This window comes from Phoca vitulina, unplaced genomic scaffold (genome assembly GCF_004348235.1).
Source record: "Phoca vitulina isolate PV1807 unplaced genomic scaffold, GSC_HSeal_1.0 scaffold54, whole genome shotgun sequence".
NCBI lineage: Eukaryota > Metazoa > Chordata > Mammalia > Carnivora > Phocidae > Phoca > Phoca vitulina.
In genome coordinates this window covers 2,611,157-2,632,775 of record NW_022589757.1, presented here as the reverse complement: position 1 = coordinate 2,632,775, position 21,619 = coordinate 2,611,157, and the positions used below count along the sequence as shown (strand labels likewise).

Below are 21,619 nucleotides of genomic sequence, written 5' to 3'. Positions count from 1 at the left end.
GAACAAAAACAGTAAAGATTTACACTCTCCTTCAGGAAAGTTTTCTTTGATTATCTAGCTGCAATATCTGCATAAGCTCTCATAAGTTTTCTTTCCAAGAATGGGCTGCATAACGTACATTTGCCTATTTGCAATTCAGAACTTCAAAATATAGTTACCAATCAAAATATACAAATGACCAAGGACAAAGAAACATTAAAATTTGCATGTTTTGATAAAATACTGTCTCTTGTTATTTATCAGCTGATAACATTAAGCAAGTTTTTTAAAATTTGATTCCATAAAAATCTTACTTTATTAAGATTGCTTTTACATCTAATTTTTTATTAAGTTATTTTAATTACAGTACAGTTAACATATAGTGTTGTGTTAGTTTCAGGGGTACCAATATAGTGATTCAACAATTCTATACATCACCCAGTGCTCAATATGACAAGTGCACTCCTTAATCCCCACCACCTGTTTCTCCCAGCCCCCAACCTCCTCCTCTTTGGTAACTATCAGTGTGTTCTCTAGAGTTAAGAGTCTGTTTTTTGGTTTGTCTCTTTCTCTTTTTTTTCACTTTGCTCATTTGTTTTATTTCTTAAATTCCACACATGAGTGAAATCATATAATATTTGTCTTTCTCTGACTCATTTCATTTAGCATTATACTCTCTAGTTCCAAAAATGTCATTGCACATGGCAAGATTTCATTCTTTTTAATAGCTGGATAATATTCCATATATATGGTATATATTCCATATATACACCATTTTGTAAATAATGCTGCTATGAACATAGGGGTGCATGTATCACACCTGTCAGAATGGCCAGAATCAAAAACACAAGCAACAATAGGTGTTGGTGAGGATGTAGAGAAAGGGAACCCTCTTGCAATATTGGTAGGAACGCAAACTGGTGCAGCCACTGTAGAAAACCAGTATGGACTTTCCTCAAAAAGTTAAAAATGGAAATACCCTATGATCTAGTAATTACACTACTAATTACACCCAAAAAACACAAAAACACTAATTCAAAGGAATTAGCAAGTTTTTTAATCTTTCTATGCCTTAGTACTTTCCATCTAAGTAATGATAAAAACAATATATTATATGTAATATAATATCTAATTAATATATAATTATGTTCACGTTAATATAATATATTGTTTTATATATTAACTATATTTTATATAATAATATAATAATTATTGTCATAATATTTAATTCATAAGCTTATTAGGATTAAATGAGTTTATATACATAAAGGACTTAGCAGTGCCTCTGGCATATAGCAAACAGTATGTTTACGTGTTACTACTACAACTATACTCACCACTGTCGTCAATCCTAGGGCACATTTTTTAACATCTATGAAATCAGGATGAGTCTTACATCCTGTGGCATCTTAGATTTGATGAATTACAGTAGTAATATGATAACCTTGCTTATTTTGTGCAGATTGAGTCAATGCAACTTCACAGACTAATCATTGCATGTACTAGCTAGTACGGTTGCCAAGTATCCTAGCTAATTACTCAATTTTGAAAAAAAAAAACCTGAATATAACACCTATATACAAAAGTGGATAACTTTAAATTTGAAAAGTTTTTAGTGCTACTAGCTGGTTTCATAGTGATATTTACACCAAAAGTTAGTTTTGAAATTTTAAAAATGATTTGAACATCTTAATTGACATAGTCCTTTTTTTTTAAAACTGAGGTATATTTTTTATAATTGACATATAACAATATATTTGTTTCAGGCATGCAACATAATGATTTGACGTTTGCATATGTTGCGAGATGATCACCACAATAAGCCTACTTAACATCCATCACTACACATAGTTACAAATATTTTTTCTTGTGATGAGAATTTTTAATGTCTATTCTCTTAGCAACTTTCAAATACACAAAATAGTCTTATTAATTGTAGTCACCATGCAGTACATTACATTACCATGACTTACTTGTTTTATAAGTGGGAGTTTGTACCTTTTGACTACCTTCCTCCATTTTGCACACCAACCACCCCCACCTCTGGCAAGGATAAAATTGGTCTCTGTATCTTTGAGTTGGGGGGTGAGGTTTCTGTTGGTGGGGGGAGTGTTTAGATTCCACATATTAGTGAGATCATACAGTATTTATCTTTCTGTGTCTGGCTCATTTCACTTAGCATAATGCCTTCAAGATTCTCCCATGTTGTTGCAAATAGGCAGGATTTCCTTATTCTTTTTTTTTTTTTTTAAGATTTATTTATTTTGAGAGAGAGAGAGCAAGATTTCCTTCTTCTTTACGACTGAATAATATTCCATTCTGTGTATGCAGGAGAGAGAGAGACCAACATAGGTGGCTTTCATGTCTTGGCTACTGTAAATAATGTTGCAATGGACATGGGGGTGCAGATATCTTTTCAAGTTAATGTTTTTATTACCTTTGGGTATATTCCCAGAAGTGGAATTACTGGGTCATATGGTAGTTCTATCTTTCAGCTTTTCTCCATTGAGTATGGATATTAGCTGTGGGCTTAACACACATGGCCTTTATTATGTTAAAGAATGCTCCCTCTATACCCACTTTGTTGAGAGTTTTTATTATAAATGGATGTTGCATTTTGTCAAATGCTTTTTCTGTATCTACTGAGATGATCATATGATTTTTCATTTTGTTGATGTGATGTATCACATTGAGTGATTTGCAAATGTTGCACCATCCTTGCATCCTTGGAATAAATCCTACCTGATTGTGTTTTTTCTTCTTTTAATGTATTGTTGAATTCAGTTTCCTAAATTTTGTTGAGAATTTTTGCATCTATATTCATCAAGGATCATGGCCTTTAATTTTATTTTCTTTGTGGCATCCTTGCTGGGTTTTAGTATCAGGCTAATGCTGGCATCATCAAATGAGTTTGGAAGTGTTCCCTTTTATTTTTTGGAAGAGTTTGAGGATTGGTATTAATTGTTTTTTAAGTGTTTGGTAAAATTCACCAGCGAAGCCATCTGGTCCTGCACTCCAGCTTTGTCCTTCTTAGATTATTTGGCTATTCTGGTTCTTTTGTGGTTTAGTTTTGTTCATAACAGTCTATTTTAGGTTGATAATAACATATTGTTCACAGTCTAAAGTTCTACATTCTTACTCTCCTCCCATGTTTTATGTTTTGATGTCACAATTTACATCTTTTTATCTTATGGACCTCTCTATATTCATTAATAAATGTGTAGTTATAGTTATTTTTATGACTTTTGTCTTTTAACTTTCATACTAGCTTTATAAGTGATTAATCCACATTTACAGTATTAGATAATTCTTAATTTCACAATTTATTCATCTTTACCAGTTAGACTTATACTTTTATATGTTTTCCTGTTACTAATAGCACCCTTTCATTTCAACTTTAAAAAGTCCCTTTAACATTTCTTGTAAGGTTGGCTTAGTAATGATGAACTCCTTTAGCTTTTGCTTATCTGGAAAACTTATCTCTCTTTCAATTCTGAAGGACAACTTTCCCAGGGATAGAATTCTTGGATGGCATTTTCTTTTAGTATTTTGAATATATTGTGCTGCTCTCTTGTGGCCTGCAATGTTTCTGCCAAAAAATCTGCTTATAGACTTATGGGGATTCCTTTGTACACAAATTGTTGTGTTTTTTTTTTTCTTAATGCTTTTAAGAGCTTCTTTTTGTCTTTAACTTTTGATATTTTGATTATGTCTTGATGTGGATGTCTTTGGATTTGTTATATTTGAAACTCTGGGAGCCCTGGATCTGGATGTCTGTTTCCTTCCCCAGATTAGGGAAGTTTTTGGTCATTCTTCAAATAAGTTTTCTGCCCCTTTTTCTCTCTCTTCTCTTTCTGAGACCCCTATAATGCGAATGTTGGTCTGCTTGATGTTGTCCCATAAGTCCCTTAAGCTCTTCACACTTTTGCATTCTTTTTTCTTTTTGTTACTGTAACTGGGTGAGTTCTACTGCCCCATCTCAAGTTCTCTATTATATTTTTCAGTTCAATTATTGTATTTTTTAACTCTGTGACTCCCATTTGGTACTTTCTTTTATTTTCTGTCTTTGTTGAAATTTTCTCTTGGTTCACCCATTCTTCTCCTGAGCTCCAGGAGCATCATTATGACCATAATTTTAATCTCTTTATCAGGTAAATCACTTACCTCCATTTCAATAAGATGTTTCTTCCTGAGGTTTTATCTTGTTCTTTCATTTAGAGCATATTCCTCTGTTTCTTCATTTTTTTTTTTCTTGACTCTCTGTGTTGGTTTCTTTTCTTTTCTTTTTTTTAAGATTTTATTTATTTGTAAGAGAGAGAGAATGCAATCAGGGAGAGTGGCAGGCAGAGGGAGAAGCAGGCTCCCCGCTGAGCAAGAAGCCTGATGCAGGACTCGATCCCAGGACCCTAGGATCATGACCTGGGCTGAAGGCAGATGCTTAACTGACTGAGCCACCCAGGCATCCCTCTGTGTTGGTTTCTATGCATTAGATAAAATAGTCATCTCTCCCAGTCTTGAAGGAGTAGGCTCATGTAGGAGATGAACCTTATCATTCAAACTTGCTCTTTCAAATCTTTGTAATTGTCCAATCAGCCTACTTTATTCTTGGTGGCTCCCAGTATTTGATGGTGTGCCAAGACCTGTCAGCATCTCAAAGGGGAATATCTCAGTTAGCACCTAGATGCAGGCTGATGAAGCCAGACCCTGATGCAGCAGCTTTTAAAGTATACAAACATACCTCCTTCTCCCTCAATGTTGAGCCCTGGGTTAATAGCCAGGTAAGAGCTGTTCTTCACTTACTACCATCCCATTGAACCCATGAACACAAGCCCTGCCATCCACCAGAGCCATGCTATCAAGGAACATCAAGGAACTGTTTGGGTGGCAGACACAAAAGCTAGGGAGCCAAACATGTATATAATCTCCTTTCTCAGAGATACCAACAACCTGAGGCAGGGCAGAGGGGAAGCACAGTGATGGTGTACCTCCTGGCCTCTCTGATCTCTACAGAGGATTGTAGTCAGCCCTTAAATGTGTCAGATTAGAAGCTTACCCCTCAGGCCACAGCCATAAAAATAAGCTAGCAGACCTCTTTCACAGAAAGATATGGGGTGCGTTTCAGTCTACCATCACTGCACTGCACCCTGGGAGGGGTGGGTAATCAGTGAAGAATGGTTTCTCCATTTGTAATAGTCCTGTGGGTCCAAACATAAGCCCCTCTGGTCCCCAATGCCAGGCAATCCAGGGGTGTCCCCTGGCAGCAGCCACAAAAATTAGGGCACCAGATGTGTCCACAAGCTGCTTTTAGGGAAATACCCACGGCCTAGAAAAAAGCAGAGCAAGACTGCAAAGATAGTGCTTCCCCTCTGAGGTCTCTGGAAAGAACTACTATTGGCTCTGCGTAGAGCTTTCATGAGAGCCTGCCCCTCAGGCCACAGCTATGAAGGTAAGCTACTAGGTGTCTTCCACAGAAGAACTGGGTATTTGTGTCTGTTGCCTCTGCTGTGCCTTGGAGTTATAGTCAGCTAGGACTTGCCCCTACATCCATTACATCCAGTATAGTTCTCACGAGCTCAAGCCCCATGGCCACCAGAGCCAGGTGATCTAGCAGCAGCCACAAAACGCAGGGTGCTGGACCAGTGTAGAAGCTCCTTTCTGGGAGATGCAAGAGGCTGGAGTGAAGCAGAGGGAGAGAACAAATATGGCACCACTGGCCTCCCTCTTTGGAGCATTTTGGTAGGTTCCTCCCTACATGTGTTTAATTCAATGCCTGATAAGCATATAAGCCTCTCTCACAGAAAGCCTGGGTACTTCTCAGTCAGCTGCTTTGTATTGGGCCCTAGGGTGGATGAGTCTGCCCATGAGAGCCCTTTCAGAACTGTTTTTCAGTTCAAAATAGTCTTCTGGATCTTGTGGAGGCAAGCCCCATTGGCTTTCAAAGCTAGATGTTTGGGGAGCTTATCTCTCAGGTAAGGTCTTAAAAGTTGCAGTGCCAGATGGGTTCAACCCTTCACTCCTCACAGGGGAGATCTCAGGATTTTGAGTTACCATGCTGGGGGTGAAGTTTGTGGTGAGGCTATGTTCTAGCCTCTCCTACCTATTTCTATGTGGGTTTTTTTTTTCTCATTCACCTACTGTGTAGGCATTGCTCAGCTAGTTTTGGGGTTTCTTTCAGAGAACATTGTTCTATATGTAGCTATAAATTTGTTGTGTCCATGGGAGGAAGTGATTTCAGGATCCTCCTATGTCACCATCTTGAACCAGAACACTGCCTATTCATTTTCTTAATGGTGCCTTTTAATAAGTAGAATTTTTTTATTTTGATAAAGCTTTTTCATTTATGGCTGTTGCTTTTTGTGTCCTGAGATACCTTTGCCTATCCCTAAGTCATGAAAATGTTCTTCCATGATGTCATCTCAAAGTTTAAGGTTTTAGTATTTATGCCAATAATTTGGTATAGTCAAACTTTAATTTGCCTAACTAGTGTGTGTGTGTGTTATTTTTTTTATTTTCTAGTCTCTTCTTATTGATGAGGTTAAACAATTTTCCACATGTTTATTGGCTATTTGGATTCCCACTTCTGTGAAACTCAGGTTTTGTCACTTTTTCTATATAGGGTTGTGTGCCTTTTCTTACTGAATTTTTTTTTGCATCTCAAAGACTGTCTTTTTGAAGTGTTTTATTTGTGTATAATTCGCATGCAATAAATTGCATATATTTAATGTGTTTGATAAAATGTGATGTATGTATACACCCATGAAATTATACCCCACAATCAAGATAATGTCCATGTCCACCCCTCAAAGTTTCTTCATGCTCCTTTGTAAACCATCCCTCCTTCCATTCCCCATCACTAGGCAACCACTGAACCGCTTGCTATCACTATACATTAGTTTGCTTTTCTAGAATTTTATATAAATGGAAACATACTATGTACTCTGTTTTATCTGCCTTCTTTCACTCAGCATAATCATTTAGAATTATTATTTCCTTTTGATGAATCAACTCCTTTATCTCTATGAAATGACCCCTTTTCCTCTAGTGATAATTTTTGCTCTAAAATCTACTTTGTGTGATATTTATAGAGCCACTCCAATGTTCTTTAAAATAATGTTAGCACAACGTTATCTTCTTTTCTTTTAATATTTAATATTATTTTAATATTAACCATCTGTGTCTTTAAAGTTTTTTTTTAAGTTGGATTTTATTTGTTTATCCAATCTGAACATTTTTGCCTTCTCATTGGGTGCATTCGTGTAATTTTTTTATATGGCTGAGCTTAAATCTACCGCTTGACTATTTGTTTTCTATTTGTCCCTTCTGGTTTAAGAAAAAAAATTTTTTTTTTTTAACTTCCCACACGGGGCTCGATCTCAAGACCCTGAGATCAAAACCTGAGCCGAAACCAAGAGTCGGATGCTTAACCAACTGTGCCACCCAAGCATCCCATTTGTAAAAGTATAAGAATTCCCTGAAGTGGAATAAGAATACATCCTGATCCTGGGGCACCTGGGTGGCTCAGTTGGTTAAGCAACTGCCTTCGGCTCAGGTCATGATCCTGGAGTCCCGGGATCGAGTCCCGCATCGGGCTCCCTGCTCAGCGGGGAGTCTGCTTCTCCCTCTGATCCTCCCCCTCTCATGCTCTCTGTCTCCCATTCTGTCTCTCAGATAAATAAAAAAAAAAAAAAAATCTTTAAAAAAAAAAAAAAAAAAAAGAATACACCCTGATCCTAAGATGATCTGTGTTTGCCACTGTCAGGGGCATGTCTAGGGGCACTACTGCCTTGAATTTTTTAAATCCCCTGAGTCTTCCAGGCAAAAAATTCTGGGATATAAAGCCATACAAGAACCTACCCATTGCCACCAATTGTTAGGACAAACTTTTACTTTTCTTGCTTTTTCTGATCACTTAGTTACTGATGTCACTGAAGGGTTAAGGAGGGCACAAATTTAATCCTGACTTACTCTTACCCTGAGAATATAGTCTTCTGATAACACAGGTTAATGTAGGGAGGATATCCAATTTGATTCTCTATCTTGAATTCCCTCTCTCTTGACTAAGTTGACAAATGCCTTTAGGCTAAAAGTAGACTATGGGTTCTGGTGTTCTGCTTTATTCTCAAGATTCCTGATTTCCCTGTCTTTGGGCTAATAGTTCCCTACTCTCTTGTCAGTTATTTGGTGCTTTTAAGGTGACTCTTAAAAGGCTGCTGTTTGTAGGTTTTGTGATATGTTTGTTTGTTTTGTTTTGTTTTCATTTTATTTACATTCAATTGATTAACTTATAGTATATTATTAGTTTCAGAGGTAGAGTTCAGTGATTCATCAGTTGTATATAACACCCAGTGTTTATATGTTTGTTTTTAAGAGCAAAAGTTTGTCCATAGAACCTACCTGCCGCTCCTAGAAATGAAAATCTCCAAATCATTTCTTAATTATTTATAATGAAATGGTTTTTAAGCAGATGATCACATCCACAAAATATATTTTTTAAATAGTTCCACCAGGTAAATATTTTCAGTGATTATAATCCAAAATAATATACATATATGTTGGTTGAGTTACAGACCCAAGTTTGAGCACCACTTAAGTGACAATTGATAAGCAAAACTTGAAGAATATGCTTACATTTCACAAAATATTAAAATCTTCAGGCCTAATTATGTGCAAGAACATCTTTATAAAGTTATTTTAACAATTACATATGAAGAAAAATATGGTGTACAATAGAACACAAGTGGAAATTTGACAATTAATTCCTTTCCTTGAGCATGAACTAGATTTATTTTTAATATAATGACCTCCACAGCCTTCAACTTTTTCACGAAAGATTATATATTTTGTGTCATACCACTTAGCATCCAACATATGAATAAATAAACCTGTCTCAGAAGTAATATTTTTTGCAAAGGTCATTTTAGAGGCACAATGTCTCTGTTCTAATTACACCAGATTAGCCAGAACCAAATTGATCTCTTTGAAGATATCTAGATAGACGTCTATATCTATCTGTCTATCTATCTATCATTTATCTACATATATAACAAAGAACTACCACCAAAAATGTAATTTAGGGGATATAATGACTACAGTTACCATGCTTTACAAATGTGAGGCTTATAATTTTTTATCTCTAATATCACACATGTTCTGTAAATGGCTTCATCCTGAAAAGATAGAAACCTTCTGGAATGCTGAAAATTGAGATGAAACATGCCCCAGATGGAAGAAAATAGCAAGGAACATATACAAAAAGGCAAATGGATTTTTTTTTAATTACTCAAAAGCAAGAGAAGAAGGTTCAGGCAAATAATTCCTCATAGTCTCAAAAATTACTGACAACATGATATCTGTAATTATTTTTAAAAACCTCAAAGAAGAAATAAAAAGGTCCAGAGACAAGGTGATTAGGAAATGGGAGAGAGCTGGCTGCACTTCAGGACATAAATGAAAATAAGAATATTGCAATGACAAAAGTAAATGAAGAGGGAGAGAGAAGCAATATAAATAAAAGGACTTCATAAGATACAGTTAGCAGAGAAAATAAGAAAAATGTAACAAGGAAATTTAATGTGTCCATAATTGGAGTTTCTGAAATAGGAAAAGAAAAGAAATTGGAAAAAATGCTAAATATATTCTTTTTCTTACCTAAAGAAAGGTTTAAATCTGTCCTGAAAGTATTCATTGTCCCCATTCCCAGTTTTCATGTTTTACACAAACGTTAATTTTCTTTTCCAGACAGTAACATTTTTTCAGAATATAAATTATGAGGCAGTAGATGACTACTTCAAGTTGCAGTAAGTATGACTTTTAAAAGAACCTATTTGATGTGAAATGTGCTATTGAGATGATTGATTTGTAGGTATTCTTTTACTCACATGGCCTCATGTCATTTTAAATATCTAGATTTCAAATTTCTTTAAGTGTCTGATTAGATGTGAAATTATTATTCTGTATAAAAGTGTAAAATACTCCTTGTAATTAAATGAAACATATCTAGAGGTTTCCATTTGTCCAATTGAAGATGCAAAAAAAACTGGCTATTTCTTTTCTTTAATTTAAAATCAATTAACATATAGTGTATTAGTGTCAGAGGTAGAGTTTAGTGATTCATCAGTTGCATATGACACCCAGTGCTCATTCCATCAAGTGAAAAATGGGCTATTTCTTAATTCAGTAATTTTCAAGCATGTGTTATCATTCATTCCCATCCCAAAATCTTTGCATACTATCCTTGGGTAGACTAGAACTCTAATATGAGAAGGCCTTTAACTATGAGTAGAATCAGAGAAAACATCATCTTTGACTCTTGGAATAGGTAGCACCTGAGCACGTCATTTCTGGAGGAAATAACTGACCTGGAATTGTGTCTTGAGGCATTCTGTGGCCATCATTATGTCCTGACTCGATAGATTTTTCTGGAAAAATAGCATTGTTTTTCTAGGAAAAAGTCCATTTTCCTTAGTCTGCTGCTCCTCCAAGTGAGTTTGAACACCCACTCTATGCTAAGCACTTTGTAGGTGTTCAAAATACATGGTGAAAAAGTAAGATGAAGTTCTGCCATCATGGGACATATCTCTAGTGAGAGAAGACAAAGAACAAGTAATCAAATAAATGAACAAGATAATTTCAAGTAGTTATAAGTGCAGTTAAGAAAATAAAACAGGAGGTCGCCTGAATAGCTCAGTTGGTTGAGCATCCAACTCTTGATCTCAGCTCAGGTCATGATCTCAGGGTCATGGGATCGAGCCCCATGTTGGGCTCCACACTCAGCAGGGAGTCTGCTTGAGATTCTGTCTCTCTCTCTGTCCTCCCCTGGCTCTCTTTCTCTCTTTAAAATAAATAAATCTTTTAAAAAAAAGAAAAGGAAAGGAAAATACAACAGAATGAAGTGGTAGAGAGCGACCAGGAAGGGGAGAGAGAGAAGACTGCTCTGGAGACTGTAGTCAAGGGAGGCTCAATTCACGCCTCACCCCCTCACTCACCCACCAACTTTTCTCTGGATGCTTCTAATGTTGTGGGTTCCTTGGCGGTATTTTTGGTTTTGCGGATATTTACTCAGAATTCTATTGCTGTCGAATACATATCAAATTGTCCAGGATACTTCAGGTCAGTCCAAGACTTGAGAAAAAAATGCCAAAAGCTTTGAAGTCCGCTGTAGTAGGGGAAAAGAAAAACCTTCTTACAAGAAACATTGTATAGAAAATTGTAGATGCGATATTTACTCGAGTGTCCTTCATAGATCTAGACTATATTACTGTATTTATCAAATTAAAGATTCCATCACACTGGAAAACAAACCATAATTGGCATAATTATAAGGTGCTTCCTGGTTTTAAGGGTGTTAAATGAGAAAAAATATGTATCTTAGAATTGATGAAATATGGTACAGTGATTTAAAAATATAAAATGTGCTATTTGTATCCTCACTTATTACATTTTATACCTAATATATGACAAATAAATAAATATTAAAATGCGACGAATATTGGAAGAAAAAGAACATTTGTTTGGGGTTAGTTTCTTTTTCCCCAGTTTTTTCAAAAAGTAAAAACCTTAGCGGGGGCGGAGTATCAATAAAACTTTCAAAAGTTTTTCTGCGATTTTTGACCCCTCCCATTTTGTCTGAGCACAAAATGATTCTTACGCACTTCAGAACCTAGAAATTTGATCTCACTTTTGCTTCCAGTCAGACCATATAGTATTGCAGCATAACGTGGCTCAGAAAACTAATCTCATAACTTACGCTTTAGGGTTCCAAAAGTGTCTTCAATAGGAGGAAAAGATCCGTAGAGGCTAGAGAAAGAACAGAGCATCTGTGGCCTTCTAAGATCATTAGAAAGCAGGACCTGATGTTAGAGATGTTAAGGGACTGAGGGTGTTAATGAAACGGGGCGGGGGTGGGCGGTGGAAATGATAGATGCTCATTTCTGTTTCCCATTGGGCCGACCCTACACTAGCCCGCCGTGAGGTGAGGGTGACTTCAGGGAGTGAGCACAGGGCACGGCTGCCTTAGCAGAAGCAGCGAGCAGTCACCCCCACCACCCCCTCCCAGGCCTCTAGAATTCCTCCTGGGGTCCCGTCACCCTGTGTCCATGGGACTTTCCATGGGCTCTATGGGAAGGCGGACTCAGTGCCTGCCTCCCTTGTGATTCTGTAACCACCTGCGTGTGCCGTTTCTCCTAGAGACCAGAACACGGGCCTTCGGCTTGTGCAGGTTCGGCCTAGTGAATATGCAAGAGCATGTCCAATAGCCCAAAAGGTAAGTGACAGAGGTGGATCAACACCTTTACTTCAGTAAAGCCACAGGCGGTGGGCAGGAAAATCCTCACAAGCAATAGCACTGCCCTCATCCGGGGCGGGGTGTGTCATGTCTCACGGGGGCGGGGGGGGGGGGGGGGGGGCCCTTTTTTCCTTTGGGGGCAGACCATGGTTCCCTTTTCCCGGGGTTTTTTTTTTTTTTTTTTTTAAAGATTTTATTTATTTATTTGAGAGAGAGAGTACAAGAGGGGGGAGCGGAAGAGGAAGAAGCAGACTCCCCGCCGAGCAGGGAGCCCGATGCGGGACTCGATCCGGGGACTCCAGGACCATGACGGGAGCCGAAGGCAGTCGCTTAACCAACTGAGCCACCCAGGTGCCCCATCTTCCTGGCGTTTACCATCGAAAGTGAGGTGTAGAAATGCATACAAAAATGGAAAATAATTTTGGAGATAAAACTGTATAAAGGAAAACTGAAATGAATGGGAACTCAAGTGGGATATGGTTTGTCAGAGAAGACGGCCAGTTAGGTCTACATTTATCATTTCTTCATTCAAAAAAAATTAAAATCTAAAATTTATTGTGTACCTACCGTGTTCCTTAGCTTCAGTCTGCGTGCTAGGTAACCGGGAGTTACAAAGATGAAAAGACTGGCTCTTCCCTAGGGGCAAACAAAAGCTACTCTAGGGGAGTATGAGATGCACAGTCATCAGAGAGCCCAGAAGAGCGGGCACTTTTGACTGGGGAGGGGCAGGGTGAGGCATAAAATGTTGAAGAGTACGTGGAAGGTGAGCAGGCTGATACAAAGGGAATTCCAGGAAGCCGCATCTACAAAAGCACAGCGTGGCGATACAGCAGTGGGGGGTCCGGGTAACTGAACACAGATCCGTCCGGCCACCACCTCTCCTGAGTCTGTTCTGCCCTGAGGGATGCCTCCTCGCTTTATTCCCTCTCAGCCTAACTAACAATCAATAAGCATACACTGAGCGCCTACTATATACCAGGCGTAACTCAGCAAGGAATGCCTACAAGAAGAATTCAAAGGTACACGATATGCAGTCCCTGCCCTTCAGGACCCCAGCACAAGGAGCCTGTTCCCACCAGGGCAAGCTTCAATGAATTTGGAGGGAGCCCTGAGCCGAGCTTGAGCGCTGCCGACACACACCCTGCTTCCCCGGGAAACTGCCTGCAGGTGCACACCAGCCCCTCCCCTCTGTCTGCCCACCGCGCCGCCCACACAGCCTCATCTGCCCAGGAAGCAAGAAACAGCAACGTAGCCAGTTCTTCCCCAGCCTCCGCCTGGGCTCTCCATCTTCAGCTGCTTGTTCCGTACAGACGCCTTCCAGAAGCACCTTGCTTTCCTAATCAATAGATCTGTTAGGGATCCCATCCACTGTATTCCGCCCAGCCCTGGTATTACAAAAGCAGGTTAATCGAACCTGAGTTCCGATCGGAGTTCTGCCACCCACTGGCCGGGCAAGCTACTAAACACTGAGTCTCTGGGACCTCAACCCTAAAAGGGAAATGTAACTTCTATCTCACGGTATTTATCTGCTCTGTTGAGAGCATTAAATGAGATCATTAAAGTGCCCAGCACAGTGCCTGTCACAGAGTAACCAATACTACAGGTTCGTTCCTTCTCTTCCTTGCTTGGCACACCCCAAGACATGGGCAGTTCAAACCTAGCCACCCTCTGTGTGGGCAGCCCATAGTTTGTATGGTCGGCAGTGAAGCCACCCCAGTGAGCCAGTCCCCAGAAAGCCTTAGTAATTCCTTCCAGCATGAATTTTCCCAGGGAGAGATGACTACACCCTAACATATTATCTACCAACATTTCTGTGTTGAGGACCTTTAGAATTCCTGTCTCAGTTCAGTTGTTTTGTCCAGTTAGGGGGAATGTGCTGTGTCTGACCCTGGGCTAAGTGAAGAGCAGTCCTGCCCTGTCTCCGCATTTCAGAGAATAATATTAAATAAAGAAGACCAAGAATGCACTCATTGTTTTCATTTGGGCTGTATGTCAGAATTTCTCTAATTAGGTATCCAGTCCTGAGTACACTGTCAGCCCTATCACAGTGGGTAACCTAGAAAACAGCCTGATTCACGCTTCCCATACTCTCTACCAGTACTTCTGTTCGATATCTACCTGCAGGTCAACTCAGATTTTTAATACTAAGCGTGGTTGTTGATTTTTGTCAACTGGGTGCCAGAAGAGAAGGGATCAAGTGATGGTGGGTCTTGACTGAAAGATTTGAGGACCTCAGTCAACCAAGGGTGTCATATGGATAGTTTAGTAAAAATAAAGGGCAGGCCCACGCTTCTGAACACATCTGATGGGAAAACAAAGATCTGGGGCGCCTGGATGGCTTAGTTGGTTGAGCGACTGCCTTCGGCTCAGGTCATGATCCTGGGGTCCTGGGATGGAGCCCTGCATTGGGCTCCCTGCTCGGCGGGGAGCCTGCTTCTCCCTCTCCCATTCCTCCTGCTTGTGTTCTCTCTCTCTCTCTGTCAAATAAACAAATAAAATCTTTAAAAACAAACAAACAAAGATCTGATGATGATGGACACCAAGGACTGTGGGTAGAGTTGCTGACAGAACAAATCAGGTCCTGGGACCGAGATCAGGTGGTTCAGGCAGTAAAATGCCTGAACTCCTGCTGTGGAGCATGCCTTTCCATGAAGGCAGAAAGGTCTGGGTTTAGCAGGTATAACTCTTTAAATCCATCAAGCTTGTCTGGACATGGTTCCCTATCCCCACCCTCCTTATCCCCACATCCTTCTTCAGGGTAGGGAGTATTAGAGTTTTTTTCAGATTCACTTTGTGGAGAAATGCAACGTACAGGACATGTTTAAGACCGAAAGCAAGTGTCTAGATCCCACTTAGGAAGCCTGGGGGTGTCTACCCCTGCAGGGTAGACAGCAGTAAGTGTCCTGGACCAGGTGGAAATAGAAATAGGCATCCTAGTCAGGGAAGAACCAGGTCTCTGGTCAAACGAATAGCAAGATGTATTACAGAAACCCTCCAGCTGCCACTGAGTCAGGTGCAGGCTGGAAGAACACAGTCGATGATGATGGTGGTAGACGTGCTGCTGAAAGATGAGATTGGGTTAGTTCTCTGAGATACTGATGTCAAAAAGCAGAGAACTAACCTTTGGGCCTTGTGAGCAGTAATGGCAACAGGAAGCAAAGACAGAAAAAATGTGATCAGAAAGAAGGTGTAAAACACAAAAAAGTATAACAAAACGCTACATTTAAAGGGTTATTATTTCAAAACTAAAATGTAATCATTTTTCACTGTAGTAACATTTTAGCTCATGGGAATCAGAACCACACATCTCACCACTTAAATTGCTTCATTTTAGGTGTTCCAAATAGCTGTTGGCTGTGATTCTACTAAATACATTGCTGTTAAAGGGTAAGTATATTTGCATTTGACCTGTCTTACTCTTTACGTTTTCAAACAAATGGTGAACTACATGGTAATTACCAGTGGTACTATTAGCCTAATGACTGATGTGTTCACGATAAAATCCGAAAATTGAACTGACATTGGCGTCCAGAAACTGAATTGACAGTTTGTCCAAACCTGATTTGTTTGAACTTTTTGCCAAGTCAAACCTTACATCTGAATCATACTAACAGGTAAAAAAGTATTAACCTCTTTCCCTGTTGCCTGCATTTTTCTCCACCTTCCCTTTTAATCATCCTGTTTCCATCCATCACCATTCCTTCTCTGGGCTCTTCAGGCTAGCCCTCATTCCCAGAGAAACAAGAGGGACAAACATGTCTAATTTCCATCCTACTCAAACCAGTTATAATGTCATTTCCATCAGAGAATTGCTTACATCCACATCAGAGAAACCTGCACCATTACCCGTGGGAAATGTTTTTAGAGCAAACCTCACAGAACCCACCAGGGCTTCCTCCAGAGAACCCCAAGGTGTGATTTTATTGCTCATACTGTGGTTCACAATGAAGCACACTGGATTTTGTCATCCACTGGCCACAGCTGGCTCTCTCTTCTATGCGGGAGAATCCAGGTCAGCATGCACAATCCATTCAGTGGAGGTGAAGTGACTACTCGAGACAGCAATGTACCAAAACTCCTCTCCTGTGGTTAGGAGTAGGGGTGAGGGGGACTAGTGACTCTTATCTAAGTCTTTTTATGGGATGACTCATTCTCATCCAAAACAAATGTCTACTCACCTGCTATTCTAATAATCTTTTGAGTACGGAATTGTAATAATCAGTTACTGGATTGACAATCAAGTTTTCCCATTTCAGTGAGCAAGGAATTTGCATTTCCACAACTCCTTTTCCAGAACACACAAAGGCTAACTGATTTATACAGTGCATGGCATCCTGCTTCTGGAATAGTTTGTGGATCAGCACTGGCATCGCTGGGAGTTTATTGGAAATGCAGGATTTTGAGCCTTGTTCCACACCTGCTGAACAAGAACCACTATTTTAACTAAATTATCAGGAGATTAGCAAGAGCATTAAAATTTGAGAATAACTGCTCTAAGCAACATTACCACATCAGTTCCCAGTACCACCACATGCAGTACCGCTGTGTGCAGATTTCAGTCTATTTCTGGGAGGGTCTATATGGCAATCGTCAAGGCTGGTTGTTCATCAGACCTACCTGGAGAGCATGTTTGAAAAACACAGATTTTAGAACCTTACTCCAGGCCTCTTAATCAATGATCCACTGTTCTGGAACCCTAAAAATGGCCCTAATATCTTGAATTCAGGTTGTGATGGGCCTGAGGTTTTCACAGTCATGAAAGGAGGCCCATGGGGTCCAAGGTACCTGTGACAGGAGAGATGTTCACGATGGAGGGCATCTCATGGGGTCTATTTTGTGTTTCAGGGTGGGAAATGGTCTAGACTTCCAATATCTATCTAAACACAGTGGTGACCAAGGTTCCTTCTGAGTTACACTGGAAGTAGCCAGCAAAAATGGTCAAATGAACAATTTAACTTATTGAAAACTTTATCATTTTATAGACCATGATAGCCTTATGTTTGCATGAACACTAACCAGAAATTATGTGCCACCTTAAAGTAGCTCCTTATCTGCACAACTGAGTCTCCAGTAGCAATTAGAAATCTGTGTTTTTTACAACAATTATGAGGAATAAAATAGCCCAAAGAAATTTATCTTCATTTTGAAAAATTTTCATTGAATTTTTCACATGTATCAAATATAGATAAATCAGTATGTTTCAAATTCTGATGTCCTCAGAAACATTTATTTTTAAAAATAGAAATACTAGGGCCATTGTGCACCTGGGTGGCTCTGTTGGTTAAGCCTCCAACTCTTGATTTTGGCTCAGGTCATGATCTCAGGGTGGTGAGATCGAACCCTGCATGGGACTCTCTGCTGAGCATGGAGCCTGCTTGAGAATCTCCCTCTCCCTCTGCTCCTACCCCTACTCTTGTGCGTGTGCTCTCTCTCTCTCTCTAAAATAAATAAATAAAATCTTAAAATAAAAAAAAAAAAACGAACTGCTAGGGCCACACATTAACCCCAGGATTGTAATTCAGTAAGTGATGATTCTGTGATACTCTCAAGTTTGAGAATCACTGAGTTAAATGATTAAATGTTTGTGCAAGTGTATAAGGAATGATGATATTACAACTTCATCATGTTTTATTTTTTGTAGATTTAATAAAAAAGACTGTCTTCAGCATGATTTCTTTTACGTTATTGAAAAGTAAGAAATATTTTTAACATAAGCATTGTTTTATATTAGTTATTAGTACCAATAATTTAGAATCAGCTAGTATTTATTCCTATTAACATCAATCTTTTCTAATATATACGTTCATTGCTACAAATTTACCTCTAGGTACTACTGTTGCTGCATCTCACAAATTTTGATAAGTTGTGTTTTCATTTTCATTTAATTCAAAATCTTTAAATTTCTCTTAAGATTTCTTCTTTGATGCATGTATTATTTAGAAGTGTGTATTTAATCTCCACACAATTGGGGAGTATTTTGTAATTATGTTTATTTGTTTAATTTTTGTGATACCTCCTTACTGAACAAAGTAATGGCTTTAATTTTTAAGTTTGAAAAGAGGAAAGAAAAATAAGTAATGAAAAATGTCTTTTTTATAGGTCATACCTGAGGAATCAACCATCTAAAAACTTGGTAAGAAAACTATAATTTTATCAACCAGCCAAATATAGAAAATAACTAAAGCATTTTTCCTTTTCTAGAGAGTAAAATATAATTGGAAAAAATATGGCTGCCCATTGAGACTTGATTTCGGAGAAAAGTTTCACCCTTTGGTTCAATTGTAAGTATATTCTAACTAAAATTTTTAACTTACTTTGAAAGTTTTAAAATGAAAGTAAGAAAACAAGGCTAATTAATCATGCACTTAATAATAAGTATTTTTGAGTACCTGTTATATACATCTCTAAGTTTTCAGTACTAGTTATACAAAGTTGGACTACCCATGGTGCCTGCATGTTGAGGGAGGTTATAATTTCACTGCTGACACACAGCAGATAAGAGAACTGAGGCTCTTCTCAGGGATGCAGGTGATCTCTTCACCCTTGCTTTAATCTCTCTGATCTCTAATCTCTAAGCTCCTACCAGCACCCCTGCCTGTTTGATAGGAACTGCCTTCCCCAGGTGACATAGGACTTTTCTTTCCATGGGCCAACAATAACTGAAAGCTTGTAAGGAAAGAAACTAGATTATTAATAAGGATGGTACATGGGGAAGATTTCAAAATGTTATCTCTAACTTAATTCTTACAAACAGTATTTTATAATAATAGGAATAAAATGATCTGAGGAAGGCTTTTCCAAGTAATTTTCTATTACTTTGCTTGCATCTTTGATTTTATTCTTGATTTATGATTATAAACGTTACACAGTTTGTTACAAAATTTAAAATGTAGAAAAATATAAGAGACAAATGACCCATTTTCCAAATTTTTTTGCTATTATAAACAAAATGGTGGTGAATATCCACTTATGTACATGTTTGGACACTACTCTAGATATGCCATTAGGAAAAATTACTGAAAGGAAAATTCCTATGTGTAAAACATCAAAATTTTAGTCAAGTCTTCCAGCTTTTGGGGATCTCTTAGGCTCGAGACAACTACTGATATCTCTCAGGGTGGGTAGGTGAGGCATAAGGATTCAGGTGCTCCAATTTAGTTTTGCTATGGGAGTTTTCTCTGTTGGGACCCAGAAGGTCTCTGCCATCATGTCCTGCCTACCACTCCTCACCCATGGCAATTCTAAGCTTCTGTGCTGTGCCCTCTACATCATCATCCTATAGTCCCTCTGTCTGGGTCCTCTGGGCTATCAGGCTAATCTGCTGTCTTCTTAAGTTCTGATCTTCTTCTAGATATCTAATGATGCCACTACTTTTCCTGGTAACCCTAGACACTCCTTCCTCCACTGAGGCCTCATTTTTTTTCTTTGTTTTGTTTTGTTCTAAGTTTTTATTTTAATTCCAGTGAGCTAACATACAGTCTTACATTAGCTTCAGGTGTACAATATAGTAATTCAGTAGTTCCATACATCATGCTATGCTCATCACGACAGGTGCACTCCTTAACCCCCCATCACCTATTTCACACATCGCCCCACCCGCCTCCCCTCTGATAACCATCAGATGGTACTCTATATTTAAGAGACTATTTCTTGATTTGTCTCTCTCTTTCTATCTCGCTCTCCTTTTTTCCTCTTTGCTCTTTTGTTTTGTTTCTCAAATTCCACATGTGAGTGAAATCATATGGCATTTGTCTTTCTCTGACTGACTTTTTCCCTTAGCATTGTACTCTCTAGCTCCATCCATGTCATTGCAAATGGCAAGATTTCATTCTTTTTTACAGTTGAATAATAATATTCTATTATACAAATATAATGGAATATTATACACACACACACACACACACACCACATCGTTATCCATTCATCAATCAATGAACACTTGAGTGGCTTCCATATCTTGGCTATTATAAATAATGCCGCTATAAACATAGGGGTGCCCATATCCCTTTGAATTAATGTTCTTGTATTCTTAGGGTAAATACTCAGTGGTGAAATTGCTGGATCGTAAGGTGCTTCTATTTTTAACTTTTTGAGGAAAACCCATACTCTTTTCCACAGTGGCTGCACCAGTTTGCATTCCCACCAACAGTACGTAAGGATTCCTTTTTCTCCATATCCTTACCAACACCTGTTGTTTCTTGTGTTGTTGATTTTAGCCATTCTGACAGTCATGAGGTGATATCTCATTGTAGTTTTGATTTGCATTTCCCTGATAAGTGATGTTGAGCATCTTTTCATGTGTCTGTTGGCCATCTGTATGTCTTCTTTGGAAAAATGTCTATTCATGTCTACCACCCATTTCTTAACTGGATTATTTGTTTTTTGGGTGTTGAGTTTGATAAGTTCTTTATATATTTTGGATATTAGCCCTTTATCAGATACCTCATTTGCAAAAATCTTCTCCAATTCCATAGGTTGCCTTTTAGCTTTGTTCATTGTTTCCTTCACTGTGTAGAAGCTTTTTATTTTGATGTAGTCCCGATAGTTTATTTTTGCTTTTGTTTCCCTTGCCTCAGGAAACATACCTAGAAAAATGTTGCTACAGCCAGTGTTAGAGCCATTACTACCTGTGCTCTCTTCTAGGATTTTATGGTTTCATGTCTCACATTTAGGTCTTTAATCCATTTTGAATTTATTTTTGTGCATGGTGTAAGAAGTTTCATTTTTCTGCATATAGCTGACCAGTTTTCCCAACACCATTTGCTGAAGAGACTTTTTCCCATTAGATGTTCTTTCCTGCTTTGCCAAAGATTAATTGACCATATAATTGTGAGTTTATTTCTGTTTATTTTCTATTCTGTTCTATTGATCTATGTGTCTATTTTTGTGCCAGTCCATACTGTTTTGATTACTACAGCTTTGTAATATAACTTGGAGTCCACCAACTTTGCTTTTCTTTTTCAAGATTACTTTGGTTACTTGGGGTCTTTTGTGGGTCCATACAAATTTTAGGACTGTTTGTTCTAGTTCTGTGAAAAATGCTGTTGGTATTTTGATAGGGATTACTTTAAATCTGTTGATTTCTCTGGGTAGTATAGACATTTTCACAGTATTTGTTCTTCCAATCCATGAGCATGGAATATTTTTCCATTTCTTTCTGTCATCTTCAATTTCTTTCATCAGTGTTTTATAGTTTTCAGAGTACAGATCTTTCACCTCTTTGGTTAAGTTTATTCTTAGGTATCTTATTATATTGGGTAAAACTGTAAATGGGATTATTGTCTTAATTTTTCTTTCTGTTGCTTCATTATTGGTGTATAGAAATGCAACAGATTTCTGTACATTGATTCTGTATCC

At 38.4% G+C, this 21,619-nt stretch overlaps 1 protein-coding gene across 1 annotated transcript in view; it reads left to right on the top strand.

Annotated features, from left to right (window-relative positions):
• Positions 1–21,619, top strand: part of CATSPERE (catsper channel auxiliary subunit epsilon) — a 198,400-nt gene that overhangs the window by 151,066 nt on the left and 25,715 nt on the right. The window contains exons 12-17 of the mRNA XM_032389395.1: positions 9,718–9,776; positions 12,166–12,241; positions 15,597–15,649; positions 17,904–17,954; positions 18,362–18,395; positions 18,464–18,543. Of these exons, the coding sequence (XP_032245286.1) occupies positions 9,718–9,776; positions 12,166–12,241; positions 15,597–15,649; positions 17,904–17,954; positions 18,362–18,395; positions 18,464–18,543 (353 nt within the window). The remainder of the gene's footprint in view (positions 1–9,717; positions 9,777–12,165; positions 12,242–15,596; positions 15,650–17,903; positions 17,955–18,361; positions 18,396–18,463; positions 18,544–21,619) is intronic.